The sequence below is a fragment of the Tetrao urogallus genome (genome assembly GCF_951394365.1).
Source record: "Tetrao urogallus genome assembly, chromosome: 10".
Taxonomy (NCBI): domain Eukaryota; kingdom Metazoa; phylum Chordata; class Aves; order Galliformes; family Phasianidae; genus Tetrao; species Tetrao urogallus.
The window spans coordinates 8,771,294-8,790,458 of record NC_136823.1 but is presented as its reverse complement, the minus strand read 5'-3'; the positions used below and the strand labels follow the sequence as shown (position 1 = coordinate 8,790,458).

Genomic DNA, 19,165 nt, shown 5'->3' with positions numbered 1-19,165 from the left:
CAGTGCTGTATTTCTCACGTGATTCAGCCAGTTTCAATGGGGCTGATTATGAAACCAGAAACTGGCAATGTGAGTGAGATGCGTCAGAGTTGTTTGGTGTTTCACAAGATTTTTTAACTCACAAGAGCACAACTAAACACGCAAATGACATAAACAAGTGTTATTATCCTCATTTTAAAGGAGAAATTGATAGGAACTAGATAGGAAATGGATCTGCTTCAGAGCAGAGGTGAGGCTGATGTCAGATGAGGATAGAACAAGGGATTTGTATCTTAGTCTTGAGCCATAATGGTGCTTCTTTCAACAGCCTGTAGCCAGCCAGCATGTTTCATTAGAGATAGCAGCTTTTGCCGTTTTGCAACAATCCACGTGGTAGAACAGTCACCTGGGCACTGTTTTACACCCCAGCCAAGTTCTGTGACAGGCAAAGCGCAGAAGTGCAGGAAGAACTGCAGGAGGAGGAGACAGGCATGGGGTGGATGTAAGCCATGGATTTTATTTCCTCTGCAGTAGGGGACCGAAGGGCGAGTTAGGGCAGCCTTGTACGAAACTCGACAGGGGCCTAGTTCAAGCCCCACTTCCAGATAAACTTTTGCCTGATATGAGCCCGGTTTGTAAGAATCACTCCTTTATCATTTTGATGAAAGGAGTGAGTTCATTGCTGTCAGTTACATCATACCAATTTCAGAATAATTAGAAGTAAGAATAGTGTTAAACCTGCTTGTCTTTAAATGTCTGCTGTGGAGAACGTTCCCGTAGAAGTTGTTATTCATCAGCAGAAAGGAAACTGCCTGCTCTGCTGTAGCTTTTGCAAATATGCCAAGGTGTGACTTTGGTGTTAGGAAGGAAACCACCGTCTCTCTGCAGGATAGCAGTTGGACGACGCACAGCCACTGAGGGTGGAGTGAGAATAATAGTTACGGGGATCAGGAAAACAAGGCAGGATTCTCACTGCTGAACTTGACCCTCTGCTTAGGCTGCCTTTATGCCTGGGAAATGTGTGTATTTGTAAATTGCTGCCCTCACCATAAGTTGGCTTCTTTAATAACAAAGATTGTTATTATCTTTTTAAAGTATAACTCTTAAATGTTGCTGTATTTTAGGACAAGCTTTCAGACTGAAGTAACAATTCGTTTAACACAGTATTTTGCTTAGTAAATACAGTTTTATAGTCTAAAAAGGCTAAAAGACAACTGCATATTGTGTCATAGAGTTAATCATCTTCAAAAACAGGAATTACAAATTACTACTAACAAGCAAAAAAGCATTATATCTCCCTGAACAGCATTGTCAGCTGATTTGGATGAGATCAGTTACATTATAGAGAATTTACATTAGCTAATCATTCATTGTGTAAGTAGAAATGTCGAGGGCACATAGACAGAAGAGTGGTCTCTAAACAGAGCATCTCTTCCCATTTCCTGATAATGAATACCAAATGTTGCTCTCCTTCACAGCCTTATTGAATCCTGAATGAGAGGTGGACATACACGTGCTGCCAGTCGCAGTGCTGCCTTTGGGCAGGCACGTTGGTGGCACCTGGGAGCAGGGAGCAGGATGGTTGCTCTCTTGTTCCCCTGGCAGCTGTTGTGATGAAGATCTGAGGTTTCAGGAATCCACCACAGACAACCAGACCTAAGCAGCCCCAGAGGTTGCTGCATTCTGCCAATTACGTTCATCTTGCTGTGAGGCAGATTTTGCTCATAGAACTGCAATTCCCTGTATGGGTAACATTGCCACAGGGCCAGATAAGTGCTAAGTCCTCACACACCTGATTAGTTTATGTGGATTGCTGCTTTAGGAATGATGGAAAAAAAGAAATTGCAGTGAACAATTACTTTTAACTGGCTTCTGGTACCATGGAAAAGAACAGAAAATGGGTGTAGGCCTGACACACAGTGCTCTTATGAGGCTAAGCCAATGGGTGAACTGCGTGTAGCTTATCTCATAGTGGCTGTACCAATTGTACTCCAGTTAAATCTAAAGGAGAAATTAAGTTCGGTCATTTTTTTAGTAGATGTACCAGTCTTTATTTCACAAAGCTGAGTAACAGAACAGACTGTGCTTAGTACCAAAATATATGCCAGAGTAATGTTTTGTTTAAGAATACTGTGGGATCTGGGTGGCTGATTTCTGGCTGAATTGCCTGTAGTTTAAAAAGAGTGTTTCAGAGCACCATAAGTACCAACTTCTTTACATGTGAACTTTGATTCCTGAGTATTCTCAGACTGTTTTGAAGTGGAGTTCAGGTTAGTATCCCAATCTGAAGAAATCAAATGGAATTGAAGACATTTACTTAAAAATAAACTAGGTCTGATGTCCATTCTGCCTTCTTAGACTCAGCTCTCTGAAACAACTGGAAGATTAAGTTATTCTGTTGTAACCTATTTCTGGTGCCTCTGGGCTGCAGAAGGCGGTTAGCTATTTTTTGTCCATCATTCCTTTCCCATCGGCTGCTTTGTGTTGGCAGTTCCGCTGTTGAAAAAGACCGAGCATCTTTATTTCATTTGCGTTCGCATTAGGTGATTGTTGCTGCACTGAAGTAGCGTCCATAGACTTGTTACTGAATGTAGGTTTGCCAGCGTACGACAAACACCGTTTCCAGCACGTCTTGGTGCTTTATGCGCACAGCTGCCCAGTCGTGACGGTGTCACCGTCCCCGGAGGTGTTCGGGCGCCCTGCAGATGTGGCACAGCAGGCAGTACTGGCGGGCTGGACTGGATGATCTTGGTGATCCAACCTCACAGATGCCATGACTCTTTCTGCCGCAGCACGCGTCCCCGTTAGCGCCCGCGAGTTTCCCCCGGGCTGTCGCCCTACCGGCAGCGGCTGTCTTGCCGTCAGCCCCGCGGGGAGGCGGGGAGCAGCGCTGCGGGGCGGAGCGGAGCGGCGGAGCGGGGCGGGCTCTGGGGGTGGCGGGCGGAGCGGCCCGCGTGTCTCCTCCCCGCGCCGCCCTGACAGCCCCGCCCGATCCTCGCGCCGCCGGCCGCGGCCCGACTTGGCACCGAGTCCCGGCCGCGCTGTCAGCTCCGTGGGCCGCATGCCGGGAGCCGGGGAAGAGCCGGAGGGTGCTCGGTAAGGTGCCCCTGCGGAGCGGTGGAGGCACCCGGGGGCTGCCCTCAGCGGCTGCGTCGTGCTTCGTGGGGGGGGGAGGTCCGTCTCCCGCCGAGGCGGGAGGGGCGGGCGGCGGTGCGGGGCCGCGTGTGTGAAGGCGCGGTGAGGCTGCGCGCGGCGGCCGTGCGGCGGCCGTGCGGTCTGGTGCTGCGTGCCACGCTTGTCAACGGGCAGAGGACGTTCCTTTGCCCTCCGGCACTCGGAGGATCTGTCTGCGCCCTGCCAGAGCTCTGCTAACGCGGCCGGTCGCCGGGCTGGTGCCGTGTGTCCGCGGAGAACTCGCGTTTGGCGTAGAAGGAGCCGCAGGGTTAGGAAGCGGCCGGAGTTAAAATGTCCATAGCGGTGCGGCAGCTTTCGGAGCGGGGAGGTGAGCGGCGCGTGGAACCGCTGCGGGGAGCGCGCGCCGTGCCGTGCTCTGTCACTGTGCTCGGCCCGTCTTGGCGTTGACTTTCTGAAATGTTTATAAATCCTGGCGCGCTTTCAGTTGGTATTTATTACCCGATTCTACCAAACGAAACGCTTTCTTGTTCCGAACAGAACTCTCTTTTTAGTTTCCCGTCAGAGCCGCACGTACCGCTGCGCAGGGTGTCCGGGCTCGTGACCCCCGCGCCTTGCCCTGCCCTGCCCTGCCTGCCCCCGGGCCCCGTGGCCGTTCCGGCGCCGCCCCGAGCTGCGGGGACGCGCGTGGTGCGGGGCGGGCGGCGGCCGGCGTCGCAGCGCCTGTCCTTCAACAAGTCTGCTTTGTCTGGCTGTGCACGAGCTGACACCAGTGAGTGCTACCTGCTGGCACTCACTTTGTTCGTTTGAACTCTGTATTCTCAATATTGATACAGGAGCTTTTTTTTCCCCATGTTAGATCTTTGTCTTCTGATATTTAAGCCAACTGACCTTTTAAATTCTGGGTACGCTAGGGTTGTATTTGCACACTGTTGGTATTGTAAGTTTTTGAGCAATACCTCTGAAGAAACACTAGCGTTGTGTGGAGGAATCTGTAATATATGCATTTGGAATCCATGTGGAGCGCTTTGTGTGCGTGCATCGTTCTGACATCTTGCGCTCAGGAAAAGGCCGTGTGCAAATTGAGAAACATCTTCAGATCTGCCACTTTGTTCCCTTTGAAGTTACAGGTGTGCGTAACGGGGGGCTGCAGGACTCGGGGTGTTGAATGCTGTTGACTTGTCAAATTTATTTCTGTTTGTTATATCAGTCTCTTCATTTTATTTATTTAGTTACTTATTAATTATTGAGGATATAAACATTGAAAGCTCACTGAAGTGTGGCAGATAGCTTCTGTACTTTGAGGAGTTGTTCTGGTCCTTAACAATTTGGAAAATTCAGAGCAGAACCGTGTTGGAAGAAAAGGTTAAAACAGGCAAAAGTACTTGAATTTACTGCACAAAGAGAAGTGTTGACGGTCTGATGTTTGCATCTGTGCTTACTGGCTGGAAAAAGGTGATCTCCATCTATCCAGGTCCTACAAAGCTCTTTGGTTCTTCAGTCAGTGCTACCTCTCGAGCTGTAAGGGCTGCTGTGGATTTCAGCTGTCTGTGGTGTCAGGAATGAAACAATGGCCGCGGCCTGCAAGCCTGTCAGAGCATGGAGAGCTGTTGTAATGTCGTCATGTATGTGACTGGAAAATCAAGGACTTGCTAAGTATACTGCAGTGGTCTGTGGTCCAATACTGTAGTAGTGCACTTAAAAAAATAAAACGTAATGGCTGGAATTCTGAACTAAATAGCTATGTAGCACGGAGTTGTGATGGCCTGAATGTAACAGAGAGGATGTAAAAACAAACACCAAGTGTTTTCCCATCTAGTGTCAACCAGGGCTGAACATGAGGTGATACACTGTGGAACTGTAAGCACTGACAGCTGTGAACAACATGAAGTGATATACTGGAAATGTAAACAGCGTTTGAGTTGCAGGTGCTGAATCCTGTGCTGAACCCAGCTGTGAACACTGCAGCAGTTGGTGTGCTGGTGAGTTGGGCTGTTATCATCTAAACACCACTTCGTGCAGGTTTATTTAGTTCTTCCTGATCACATGTGTGATGAGTAGCCTAGGGCTTCCAAACCTGAGCGAGTGCACTGCAAGTAGGGCTGAGTTACCTGGAAGTGGTTTGTGCTTCATACAGGCTGCTGCTGAAGGAGGCCCTTGAAGGTATGGCCTGTAGTGACATCCAGCCATCTCCTCCTGAATTATTAAACTGAGTAACAAGCTTCATGTTCTTTCCATTGAAAGGCTGGCTTTTGCTTTTCACATCCAGCTGTTACAAATATAAATAGAAACTTTACATACATAGAAAGGTTCCCTGTGCTGTTATTGATTCTCCTTTTTACATGGGATTAATTGTCCTCACAGCCATGCCGTACCTTTGTAGCTCTGCAGGTGAAATCAGTATGTGGTACAACTTGCCTTCACAAAGGTTTGCTGGCTTTTGTAGCACCAAAGCTTGCAGAAACTTGGAAAGCTGTCAGTCTCTATCAGGACTTAAGTGGTTTCAGCAGAACCAAGAGCAGCTGCTGTGCTGGTCTCATCTCTCAGGCATTCTACTTGTACATCTATTTACTTTTAACACTTCAGCATTTGCCTACAATAAATTTTCAGGAGGAAAAAAAATAACTCAGAGAAGAGCACGCCCGTTGTGTCTATCTCTAGCGTATCAGAATTCTACTGCTTGTATTTCAACTATTTCAATGTGTCCAATTAGTATTGTCCCAGAAGGTTCTGTCTTGACTGTCACCTTTGTTCTGAAGATGACAAAGGCCAATTGTTTGGGCACTGCATGCATTAAGGGTGACTGGCAGCTTCTGCTTGTGCATGGCCTTAACTGAAGGATCCTGCCCTGTAGCTGGGAGAGGTGAGAGGCACGTGTGTATTGCCCACAGCCCAGCACTGAGAGCCATCAGCCGTTGCTGGGTGCATCCTGAACCTGGTATTGCACTGTGGATAGCAAAGATCTTATCTGAGTCTAAGCCTTGAAATATTTTGCCTACATTAATAGTTGCTATCAAAATTAGCTTCTTGTTGATGCTCCACAGATACATGATTAATAACCTAGAACAAATCCCCTCAAGCAAGTAGATTACTATGTGGAAAGATAATCTTGCAAGCTCTCCTATGTAGCTTTGAGTATGAAGCATGCTTAGCAACATTGGTAAAAAACACTAAAGGCTGAAAAAGTAATTTTAGTGCAGTACAGCTTTTGCCTGATGTTAATAAATTTACTAAATAGTTTAAAAAAAAAAAAAAAAAAAAAAAAGCAACTTGACAAACTTCAGTGACATGGAACTGTGCAGCAATCTTGAACTGGACAACCATGATTATTAAGACAGTAGGGTAGGCTGACAGGATGATAGTTTAAATGTTAGGGAGAAGACCTGATGCCCTTCCAGGCAGATAAAATTTAAACACGTTACTGTTCCCTGGAAACGATCACTGTGATTAAAGGGAGAAGAAGTTGTGCTCATATCAACTCTGATCCTGTTTCACTCAGCTTTTATTCTCAATTAAACAAAAATAAAAAATGAGAACAGACCGTTTTATTGTGAGAGGCTGTAATATTTTGAAAGGAAGTGAAGAACATGAAAACATGTGGCAGCAGTTGCGCTGCTTTGACGCTGGGCCACTGCACACTGAATGTGTTCTTTCTTTTTGTCTCAGTCTGCTGTTCCTATGGGGAAAAAATACTTTCCTTCAATGCAAGCTTCAGGAAATTTCTCTTCTTTTTGTTTAATAAATTGTCCCTTAAATTTATTTAGCTTTGTTTGTAGCTAAATATGCTATTTTATTTTGCTGTCTGTATAGCTTTGTAACGTGTAGTATTCTTTACAGGAACATCACCTAGTGATTTCTGGGAATAGCCTGTCCACAGATTAAAAAAAATAAATAGATAAAATAATTGTCATAGATAAAATCTTTGCCATTGTTGTGTCTTCTGCATAAGCACTTTGTGTTTGCTCTCAAATTCAGACATTTGAGGTGGATAGAGTTAAATTCATCTCAGGAATCGCTTGCTGCATGAGTCACTGAATTGGGAACATAAATACTGCTAATCTTTGGAAAGAGCTTTTCAACATTGTTTTGCTGCATAGTGTCAAATGCAAAACACAGAGCAGAAAGTTTAGCATGAAAGCAGTTGGATTCACATTTGGAATCGTAATATATGAACCAAATCAGTGCAAGTTTTTTGCCTCTTTTCTTTGTAAACAGGCTGACAATAAATCTGCAGCAGACTGACGATGTTGTGCTTTGTTTGCTTGCTTTGTCGACAAGAAATAAAAGAAAAAAACAAACTTGGAAAGGGGAAAGAGGGAGATAAAAAAAACTTGGGAAGGGGAAAAGGGCAGAGAAATAGTGGTGGGGGATTCTTCTTGCTCGTTGGTGGAATAGATAGATTGTTTTGTTCAGTGCCTGGTGCTGAAGCCCGGTGCTTGAAGTATTAGGAACTGGATCTTTTGGTCTGTAGAGAAGCAAGCTTTCTTCACTATGACATTTGTAACAGCAGTGACATGAAATTCATTGATCTCTGTTCACTAGAATGCAGCAGTTTGTGCTCTGTGAATTCTGCAAAACAATATTAAGAAAAATTTCTTCTCAGAAGGATGCAGCGCTGAGTGTGGTATGTTTGTGGTGGGTCGGTGGTTGGACCAGGTGGTCTGAGTGGTCTTTCCAACCTTAGTGCTTGTATGGTTTGTAATTCTGTGTGCGCCTTCTGCATTTTAAACCTTCTGTTGAAAATGTTCTGTTCCAATCTTTGGAATTTCTTCATGTTGGAGTTTTTATGTGAACAGGTATGAGAGGTTTAGTTGTGGGTTACAAAGACACTGAGCACTGAAACATTGAAGAATTCCTTTTCTTTATTGGTACAACTTTCAATTGCCATCCATAAAGTGACAGCAAAGCTGCCCAGAGTTCCCTCTTTGCTCCCACGCTGTTAAAGTTTCTCAGAGTCCAGCTCCTGATGGCTTTGCAGGTCAGAGAGAATGGGGTGAGTCCTTGCTCTTCTTTTTTTTCCCTACTGATAGACATTGTTAGCAAAATCTGCTGCTATGCAGAATAAATTAAACCAGCAGCCTGAATTCTTCCATAACTTATTTTTCACAGCAGTAACCAGCTCAGGAAAATCTGTGCTCCTATTTTGGGAATCTAGCATTGTGTGCACATACCTGATCCTGGTTTTCCTGGTGTTGGTGTCTCTATATATCAGTATATTTTAACACTTCTGAGAGACATCTGTGTTGCAGCAACGTTCTCTTTTCAATGACGGTAAATTTCTCCATGCCGTTTCTTTGAAGGTGATCTGAGATGAGTTGTAAACATCTTTCTTTTCTTTTGGCTTTTTTGAGGGAGAAAAGAATGAAACCTTGGTAGAATAAAGGACTAGTCCTGTTGGAAACAGCGCCTCGCAGTAGGTTTTATTTCTGCAGCATAGAACGCTGTCTGTATCTGTGTTCTGGCTTCAGCCTGGTGTGAATTTGTGTTTGTTGTATATTACTGTTGTTTTGTACCTTTCAGTCGACTTTGTGCCGAGACTTGCTGTTTCAAAAGTAAATGCTATCTTTTATGTAAGACTGAATAGAATGTCTGCCTGCCTATAGCAAGTGTGGGTATGTGGGGAGGGAGCCAGACTCAGTGCTTGCTGCAAGTCAGGGAAGAGTTATATTATGTTAGAACTTCTCTATCATTTGGAGAGTTTTAATGGAATCACCAAGACTGAAGAGTTACGTGCAGTGCGTGCAGTTCTCTGAGCTACTTCCACCACAGAAAATCTTCCGAATATCTTTGTATATACACTTTTGTATAAAGCTTATCTTCTCTTCTGAAGAGAACAGTAGTGGATGGCATTTAATGAGATGCTTAGGAGGGGAATAAAAGCCTTCTAAAAAATATGTTTTCAAAAAGGTCCTCCCAGACCTCCTCCTTCAGTGAGTTACGTGTGTGTTTTTAAAGTCTTAAAGCTAAGTAATGGTGTGCGATGTGTTTGTTGAGGTCAAAATGTACATGAAATAAGCACACTGTGTGCATGTGATAGGTATGCTAGGCTCGGGTTGAAGTGGCTCTGCAGTGGGAAGTTTCTCAGACTGCCTGCTGCTCCCAGTTGTAGGCAGGAGAAATGCTGCTCACGTGCTTCTGGAGTTCTCACTCTGGTTTTACTGAAGTGTGCTTCAGTGATAACAAGTTCTTGGCGACGGCAGCATCTGAACACATCAGAAAAGCCAACCATAAAGGGTTGGTTTTGGTACTCATTGGTATACAGTTGAATAATGAAGCTCATTTTGAAGTTGCAGTCAGCCCTTCAATGAGCTGTTTGCCAAAGGCAATCTCCTGGTTAGCAGCTGAGTGCTGTCGAGGTGTGATACTGTGTGCCTGGAGATGTGACTTTGCAAAAAACAATAGAATAGTAAATGCACTTGTTACTAGTAATGTAACCTCTGTGCAGCTTTCTAAGGGCTTGGAACATCATCTCTTTAAAATTCAAGATGCTGTGATGCACACTAGCTAATTAGTACTCTCTTGTTCAAGACATCAGTTTGAGAGAGTGCTGGTAAGGCCGAGTCCTCTTTGCAGTAGATGCACATTACTGTCTGCTGTCACCTTTCTCCTCAAAGGGAGCACTCGCTGTTCCTGCCTTAGGGTTCAGTGAAACTTTTTAGGGAGTTTTTATCAGCCAAGTATAACAAGATACTGCATCAACAAGGATAGCATTCTGGTGGAGGTAAGGAGCTGTGGGAACAGGTTTTATAGGAAGATGTTTGTGTTATTCTGGAATGAATAGCAGTTGAGGGATACTTTAATTTTTAACTACCATGCTGTGTCTTACTTGCCCAGAGGTACGAACAGGGAGTGCAAAAAGGCTTTTATCCTATGGGTCAATGATTCACTTTGTAACAGAAGCAAAGAAGGAAAATGGGCTTTGTGTAGGGGGAAGTGATTAGACAGATTAAATGCTATTTCTCCCATTACAAGCCAGTTGGAGCCTAAGAAGCATTTTGGTTTCAACACTTGTTGAACCTTCTCATCTTTACTGCTCAAATGATCCTGCAGTGCTGATCTGTGCAGGAGTTTGGATTGGAGACTTGTATATGGTGTTATACCAGATCCCTTTTATCTTTTCTCCTTTATTTTTGGCCATTTAGGGGAAATTGCAGAATTTCCAGAATAAAATCTAACATATAAGCATGGAAGTATATTTAAATTTAATGCTTTTCCACTCTTGAGCCAATGGCTTACCCCTGCTAGACTTTTCTCTGCAATCATGTGTCATAAGAATCCTCTGTAAGGCAGGTGGACTGCAAATGTGTCAGCATTCCAAACTGGTGATTTTTCATGAAACATAAATGCTTTTCTTTGTGGAGACAACTCCAAAGAGAATTTGGGGTTGCATGCTTCTTACAGGGTGTTCTGGTATGGTCCTAGGGTAGGTATGCTACATTTGTGGTATCCCTTGTCAGGCAGGATGGATGTTTCTTCAAGGCTGTTGCCTCAGTAAGGTAGTGACAGTGCTGTTAAACATAGCTGCTATAAATAAAGTCTTTGACATTGTTTTCCTCTGTTTTCATTCTGGAATTGCCTTTTGCCCACTTCCTCCTATTAAATCAGAGCACGATCTCCAGGACAACACTTAGTTAAAGTGCGTGTGGCTTATCTGCAATAGTCAATTCTCAGTGTGCAAACAGATAAACAGAACAGAACTCTTTAGCAGAGTTTCTTAAACTGATATTTACTGACTTGCTTTGGCACCTGGCTTCATGTTAGGAAGAGGGAAGATGATAGATTTACTTTCCTTCTTCAAGTTTCATCATGTGTAGTGCCTGTGCCACAAAGTGCAAGTCCAAACAAGTGGTGGATGGTGATACAGAAAGAAGCACCTATGAACAGTATATTGTTGCTTTTTTCCCCCCTTAACTCTGTTCCTTTGCTTCTTGAATTGAGTTTAATTTTTTGGGATGTTATTAGTGGGAGTTCATTTCTGGGTTTACTTTTAATGCTCTGACTGAATAATAAAACAGTATATTCTAAACAAAATTCCATTTTGCCAGTATTAGCTTTTATTTTGTGCGGTTCAAATTTAAATATTCATGATGCTTTGTGAAATATATCTTCTTCTGTATCCTATAATAGAAAGATTGTGTTTTTATTTTAAAAATAGTTATTTCTTCTCAAGAGAGTCTCAAAGTAGTGCCTGGTGCAGCAGCAAGTCAGGTAGACCCTGCAGGCTGAGAATTCTTTGTGGAAATGACAGAGAAGTAGTACTGATATTTGATGCTTATGGCCTTGGAAATTGCAGATAAGTACAAGTTTTCCATTTGTCTTAGAACCTAAAAAACTTCTGGTATTCGACATGGCCATAAACTTGTCAGGGATGTGGAGATCAGCTGTTTAATTACCTGCTGCTCCTGGTAAAGGCTGGACTAGGGCCTGTGTGGGCCTGTTTCAGCATAGCACAAAGAATCGCTGATTGTTTTGCAGAAGCCGGTCTGACTCCTGGCTGTTGACCTCTGAGGCGCGAAGAAGTGCTGCTGCATGGCAGTGCCAGTAGGTGCCCGGTGCCGGGGCTGCAGCGAGCTCCTCCAGCTCCCATGGCAGCAGGGAGGAAAGCATGGTTTGCAAGAGCTGGCTGGTGGAAGGCGCAGAGGTCGGCGGGGGTTCCTGCTGCAGTGGGCAGGGGTGTCGTGCTGGGATGCTCTGTGCTGCCCGCTCCCACGCTGGGGCAGTGCCTGGCTCTCACTGCAGGAGGGGCCGCTGGGCACAGCGATGTTTCCCATCCTCCTGCTGGTGACAGCTGAGGAAGGGTGTCCATCTGCCCTGGTACCAGGAGGCTGCTGGGCCTTCATGTGTTTGACTGAGGAGTGAATTTGGACTTGAAGCTGTGCAGTGTTACTGATGATTTTTGATGTTAGACTGGGATTGTGAGGGACATGGGAAGTTGGTAAGATCTATTCTTCTCTGTATTACTGTACCTTATTTTCCTTGTGGAAAGTGAGGGAGCAAACTGGGTTTATTCTGTGTATCGTTTTCTCTTTGATGTGTGTCAACCTTTATTATCAGTTGTTCTGAGAGTAGTTGGAGTCATAGTAACTTGTATCATTTTGTCTGTCCTCTGCTGTTATTCCTGTTTCAACACTAAAGTCTCAATGCTGAGCTGTGCGTGGAGTGTTCGCTTTCAAGGGTGGAGAAGGGAGTGATGAAAATACTTTCTTAGTCATAGATTAAACACTTGTACTTCTGGTACACTGCTAGCTCACCAGTGATAGTACGGGGTGTTTTGTTTATTATTTTTCTGGAATGGCAACCTTGTGGTTTTGAAACAATTCTTTCAGCTTCCAAGTTTGCAAATGAATGGAATACTTTTAATCTTCCTCTGAACTTTGGGTCTTAATAGCTTGGGTGACCGCAAGAGCAGATGATGCGCTTACTGCATAACTGGCATGAAATTGCTCCCTAAAAGAGAGGAGCTTTGCAGAAGATGCTTAAGTCTGGACTCCTGCATTGTTCCTTCAGATTATCTATGAGAACAACTGCCTTCTTCCTGCATTACTGAGGACTAAAGAGGCATGGAATTTAATATTTCAGTCAGGGCTGAATTGAGGTTGCTGATTTGGGGGACTTCTTTCCAGCTGTGTGCTTGCTGGGGCTCTTATATTCCCCTACTTGGACAGAATTCTGAAACAAAGGCTGATGTTCTTTTCCAAGTGTGTGTTTTGTAAGATTGGCCTAACCTGTGTGCCCATGATGGGCTATGTGCTGTAGTCATCCCTTGCTGGCTGTGGACCCTGTTTCCATGCAGCTTGAAACAGCTTTCTAATGTTTCTTTATACCTTCTTGCAGCGGTTCTACTATCTTAACCACAAAACATGCTGTGCTTGCTATGTTCTAGTAGATTAATTAATATATACAGTTTAACTTGCTCTCTGTTAATTTGTGAAGGTTTTTTTTTTTTAATCATAATGGAGATGAGGTGTGAAGTCAAATTCGGAGTCTCAAATTCAAGAAGGCTGTTTTTTCCTTTATTTTAAAAGCAAAAAAAACCCCACACAGATAGGTGTAAGAATTTCTGTTAAGGTTATGGATCTCGTTACCAAAACATAGCAGTGTCTCAGTGTGAAATTAATCTGGTTCATCCAGAGATTGGTTGGCTCTTCTCACATGAGTCATTTCATCAGAGCGTGTTTGGCCGTACAGACCTCTTAGAAGCACTGTGGATTGGGAATTGCTGTTGCCAGCATTTGAATATCTGTGCTGTTTTTGCCACTTCAACCATGAGTGAATTGTAATTTTCTGCAAATCAGCTGAGTTATGATCTTAAGCTACTGAAATAAGGATCTTAAGTTGTTAGAATATGCTCAAAGGATCTTTAAATATCCACAATCCATTTTTTTCTCCCCAGTGTTGTGTGGATCCTTCTACAACAACACCAGCTCTGACTGCTGCTCTCAATTAACATAACTGACATTATGCATGGCCCTGGATAGGGGCTTGCTGACATCAACTCTGCTGGCCTCCGTTCAGAAAAGTAAACAAAAGACAATCAGTGTTGAGTTTGGCATAACTAGCAAGTTCACAAAACTGCCAAATCCTTCTCAGTGTATTCATCCAATTAATCCCCTTGATTTAGGAGATTTACTTAAGTGAGTAAAATGCAGTGTATTTGGTCTTAAAAGTGTCTGTACTAAGGTTGGGGTTTTCTAGTGAATCAGTAAATGCACATTTTTCAGTTACATTCAGGTTTTAATAGTGGTTGTTTTTGTTGTACCTTTGTAGAAAAAAAATGAATTCTGAAAGCTCTGCGCTTACCATGAGTAGTCCTGCCTTAATAAACCAGTGTGCCAGAGGAGGAATGGAAGAAGAAAAAGATTGGTAAGGAAGCTTTACTTCTCATTTTCTGAGAGGTTAGTGGGTGGTAATTTGGAGGGACTTTGTTTTAAAAAATAAGTTAAAGAATTGTTTGTGTTATAAATGTTTACATTAATTATTTTGTATTATTTAACAATAGAAGGAAAAAGAGGGAAGAAACTCTTACTGTTTCTGAATTCTTAGCAGATGACCATGGGACTGTCAGGGGGATGGGCAGTGGAAAAACTCCTGTTCACTTCAACAGGGCACCAGTTGTGCTCGTGGAATCTTTCACATATGGCAAATGTCTTAATCTCCCAGTGCTGTTGCTATGCTTGTGCTCTGCTATTAGTAGTAGCCCCCATAGTGCTGTACAGTTTAGAAAACAGGCTTGTGGTTTCCTGAGATTGTGGCCCAGGAGACATTAAAACGTCAATAGTTTCTACTGTTGATCAAAAATATTCATAGCGAAGGAACAACAATGAAGTTCAGTGGTAGATGTGATAAGCTCTTACACTTCAGGACAATTTCTTTGTGAAAACTGCCACTGACTGCAATTTTTAGCACCTTGTTTGGTGTTGTCATGCAGAGAGCTGTGCTGGGAGGGCATTGAGGCTATTTTGGCTGTGTTACTGGGAACCCTTTATTGGTAGCCTGCTGATTTTACTTGCTGTTGTTGGGCTGAGCTAAGATTTTGTTACACTGCTTATTTACCACATAGACAGCAAACTCATACCACAAAAAAAACGTGGTGCCCATATATTTTTCTCGTCTGAGAAATATTCATTAAAAGCTCTTTCTGTTAATGAAGCAAAGAAATGCTAGCAAATTAATGTTATGCTTCATGCTGGATCCCTTTCAAGAAATAATGCAGAATGTTGTTTGTTTGTTCGTTTGATTGATGTGGTACTCAGGTAGCACACAGTCATAGCACTTGGGAAGTAATTGCGTTTTTAGAACTTTTCCCACTTCTATCACCATTCCTGGAACATCCTCAGAGTCAGAAAGAATCTTCAGGTGAAGGAGAAGGATATGGAAAATGTGAGAGGTTTTCCCTGTGCTGCGCTGGGGGGTGGAGATTCGATACGTACTGTCCTTTATCTCATATTGTTTTCTATTCTACTTGTGGTATTGAGCAATAGGATTTCATTTTCATCATGGCATTTCCTTGTAATGCTTCATGGCAGTTCTTAGTGATGTTGACTAAAATAGCAGGAGGGTACAATTTATGTTACCAAATATTAGAGCATCTCAAGTAATCGAATGGCATGATTTGTTACATGTTTAATTGACCATAAAGAAAGAGTTGCAAAATAGCAGAATTTGCGTGCCTGTTAGGTTATGTGAGTAGTATAAAGAGCCACGTTATCATCTGGTGTAAACTGTGGGGCCTTTGGTGATTTCCAAAGAGCTTAGAATATTAAAGCCAACTTTAGGCGTGGTTCATATATTTCAAAAAGACTTTTCAACCTACAGATGAGCCAGCAATGCTACTTGTACTTTCTCATCGTGTAAAGAAAAATCCTATTAGTTAAAATATCATGTTTGCAATCTGTGGATTTTGTTTAGTTAGGCTTCTGACTTGGGAAGCTGAATAGCAGCCTGATGCGTGCCGGCTGTAAGGGAACACGGGATGTCACTGCCCTGAGTTCTGTACTCGGTGGCTGAGCCATTCACTGTTTGCAGTAAGCATAATGGTGAAAATTTCACCTATGGCTGCATGGAACACATTTGAAGTTTTGAAAAATCTTACATGTCTAATTTTTTTTTTACTTGTGGGGATTTTTTTACTATTAGAGCTGGGTAAATGCTATTCTCACCAGCCTAATGCAGAGAAGTTTTGCATCATTATTGCATCATGCATTTATTATTTTTTATTTTCTGATTCCTCGAATGGTCTAAATTATTCAGTCAAGTCAAAAGTCTTTGCAGTGCAAAAGCCCCAGGAAAGGCCTCTTCTAGTGTTTAAACCTGACTTATGATGCATGTAATGGGCTTTGATCTTGCATAAGACCTTATATTCGGGAGCCTTAGAAACAAAGGAAAGAGGAAGTAACTGGCTGACTGATTTTTCACTCACAGCCAGAAGACAAAGGTCTTTTTTTGTCATATAAATTATCACTAAACTGTGAAAAACTTAACGCTATTTTATTTTTAAATGTGACCAACAGGCAGATACTCTTAATCTCCAGGACACAAACACTATGCAACAAATTTGTGGTGAAGCTATCAGTAAAACTTGGTATACTGTGAAGTTTTCTTAAGTGCTGTAACCAAATATATGTAAGTTGTGTGGATTTTATTACATACTTTGCTCACTAAAAGCAGGGTGCATTGGTTCAGGTGGTAGGTGTAAATTGTTTTTATTTTGTTCCATTCCCTAAGGTTGGGATCTCTCATATATTTTTGCTTTGTTTATAAATCAAAGGTGATGTTTTAATGACTGACAGTGAGCATTTTATTCTCCCAAGTTACCTACTGGATGGTATCCTGTTTTAAATAAAGCTACCATAAATTCTTTCAGCATGACATTTTTATGCTGAAGATAGATTAGAGGGTAAATTATAACATAGAAATAACAGTTTATGAGATGTTTTTCTCCCCACTTATAGAGGATAGTAAAACAATAGAAGATGAAGCATAGTTGGTACTAGCTAGATAGAATTGTTAGTTCTTGGGAAGGAGTGCGAGAAGGAACCACTCAACTTCAGTCTCACAAAGAATAATAGTGGATGTTGAGAATTCTTTGGTGTGAGTACTTTACTGACTATAAAGAATACATCTGAAACCTTATCTGCTTTCTTTCCTTAGAGCTAATGTCAGAAAAGAGTATAATCTGATAAGTGATAGGAAAGTTTCTGAAAAATAAACAACCAAATTTGTAAGAAAGTCAGTTCTGTGGGATGCTTGAATTCAAGAAGAATTCTGCTTGTAAATTTGCATGTTCTAACTAAAAATATTCATCTGTCAGTAAGAATAATCTTTATGGATTAAACTGAACTCCTACTGAGTTAAAAATATATGTTAAATAGTTCATCACTGTGGGGAGGGAGAGAGGAAGGTGAAAGAGACAAACGTTCCAGTTTTCCTTCTGGCAAAGAAGAGTTGCTGTGGCCATTGGAGATGTTCTCCTTGCCCACCATAGCCATGCTGCCCATAATGCTGTGAGGCAATGAGAGCACTGCCCACCTTCCAGTCCATTCTGTGTTCTTGCTTCTGTTGGTGTCTCGGCTGAAAATTCTCTTTATTCCTCCTTCTTTCTCTCTAGTGCCAAATAAAAGATATTGCCAGTGGGAGTGTATGTTGAGTTTAACCTCTTTCCTTCAAGTAGCAATCTTCCAGGGCTGATCATCATTTCTTTTTGCAGCTGTTGGGTTTGGTTTTTTTTGAGGGGGGGAATATTTACAGAAACGTATGAGAAAATAGCTCCCACTTAGAGCTTACAGGTTCTTGCTTTTAAACTTTGTGTAGTAGATGTAAATCTCTTGGATTTACACTGGTTAGATGCAATTTGTTGGCATGAATCTGAACTACAAAACTAGCTTCTGAAAATGCCTCCTGTACCTGGCAGCTGATCAACACTTTGCTGAAGGCTGATACAGGGCGGAAGGGAAATCTCTTGAAGAACCTGGATTTCTCTTTTCCCCTCAATGATTGATATAAATTTTTGAACTCCTCAACAGTTCAGTTGCCTGCTTTTAGAAGGAAAATCTAAGTTATATTTCTGTTTCTTCAGAATTTTGCATTAGGCTTGAATAGAAATAAGCATTCAAATTGCAGAAGGACATTTGTTACATTTGATGAGCATAAGTGTTATATTTCTCTGCAGTTATCACTGCCAAGTGCATAAGAGAGCAAGCAATGGAGAAGTTACCTCATTTGTTTCAAAGATATTGAGCAGCAGAGCAGCCTTTAGTAGCAGTTTGAGCTATCAAGGCCGAGAGTCAGAAAGTATTTCAGCTGTCTAAAATTAATAACTGAAATGTGTGTTTCTGGATCTCTCCCAGAGGGGGAGAGCTTGAGGTGCCTTGTTTTTCTTATTCAGTCTTCAAGGCTGATGCATTGTTGCAGGTTAAAATTGCATGAGAGTAAGTGGTAATAACACCTTAAACCATCATGGTTATTTTCACAATGAGCTCTCTTCTCCTTTATGTTGTATAGTCCTTTATAAATTCTGCAACTGCATTTCATCAGTGTTTTGTATGTACTTTGTGTGGTACCCCTGCAAGATAAAGGTTCATTGGACACTCAAGCTTGCAGTGCTTCATTTGCTTCTGTGGTTTTCTTCCCCCCTAATGAATGTAATCAAGATTACAGCAGCAAAAAATTGCTGTTAGCAGGAATAGTGTGACTGCTGTAAATGTCTGATAACTGGAGGACACCACAGCAGAGTTCATGCACAGACCAAATTCAGCTGTTCTTGGTAAGCAAAAATACTGAGAAATCCAGCTGATACTATTTGTGTTACGACAGTTTGTTATGTGAGCTACAATGGAGCAACGTTTGTACAAATAAAGATGCAAGAGCCTTGAAATTTTAGAAACTACTGATTTGGCAGATTCTCTGATTCTTCATTTTGCAAATTGCAAGAAAGGAGCTAAAGATAAGAGAGCAAGTGGGAACTGTGTCAATTAATGTTGCTTAGTATGAAGCTAGCTGGCTGGCATGTTGTTTTCAAAACAAATGTGCAGGGGAATTGGAAGATATCCAGTTTTTGTTATCGTGTGTGGATTTATAATGTGCTTCCTCTAGTCTGCAAGGAATCTTGGTAGTCAATTCTGTATCTATTTACATAGGAATAAGTCAGAAAGTATTTCAGTTGTTTAAAATTAATAACTGAAACGTGTGTTTCTGGATCTCTCCCAGAGGGGGAGAGTTTGAAGTGCTTTGTTTTTCTCAGTCTGTCTTCAGTTACCCAGTTGCTTACTGAGTAGGCACCGTGCCTTTTTCTCTGACAGTTATCATCAATTCTAGAGCAAATCTCTCTGAAAATGACCTTTTTCATGAATCTTTGAATAAATGAATCTATGACTTTCAACCTTACTAAGCTAGCTAACCTAACTAAGCTATTGTTACGTTTGGCCTCTGGTTCATTCTGACAGTCTGTATATTGATGACTTGACTTTAACTGAGTTATTGGACTTTTGGTTGCTTTTTGTTTTGTTGTTGTTGATTTTCTTCTGTAATGCCTGTGTTCCTATAACTCTGTGGTTGT

At 42.3% G+C, this 19,165-nt stretch overlaps 1 protein-coding gene across 2 annotated transcripts in view; it reads left to right on the top strand.

The window, feature by feature from the left end:
* Positions 1–3,040: 3,040 nt before the first annotated feature.
* ARHGEF3 (Rho guanine nucleotide exchange factor 3) overlaps positions 3,041–19,165 on the top strand; it is a gene marked incomplete at both ends in the record, with an annotated part of 113,313 nt that continues 97,188 nt past the window's right edge. For both annotated transcript variants that reach the window (XM_079540285.1, XM_079540284.1), the window contains 2 exons: positions 3,041–3,075; positions 13,879–13,974. In XM_079540285.1, coding sequence (XP_079396411.1) covers positions 3,041–3,075; positions 13,879–13,974 — 131 coding nt within the window. The remainder of the gene's footprint in view (positions 3,076–13,878; positions 13,975–19,165) is intronic.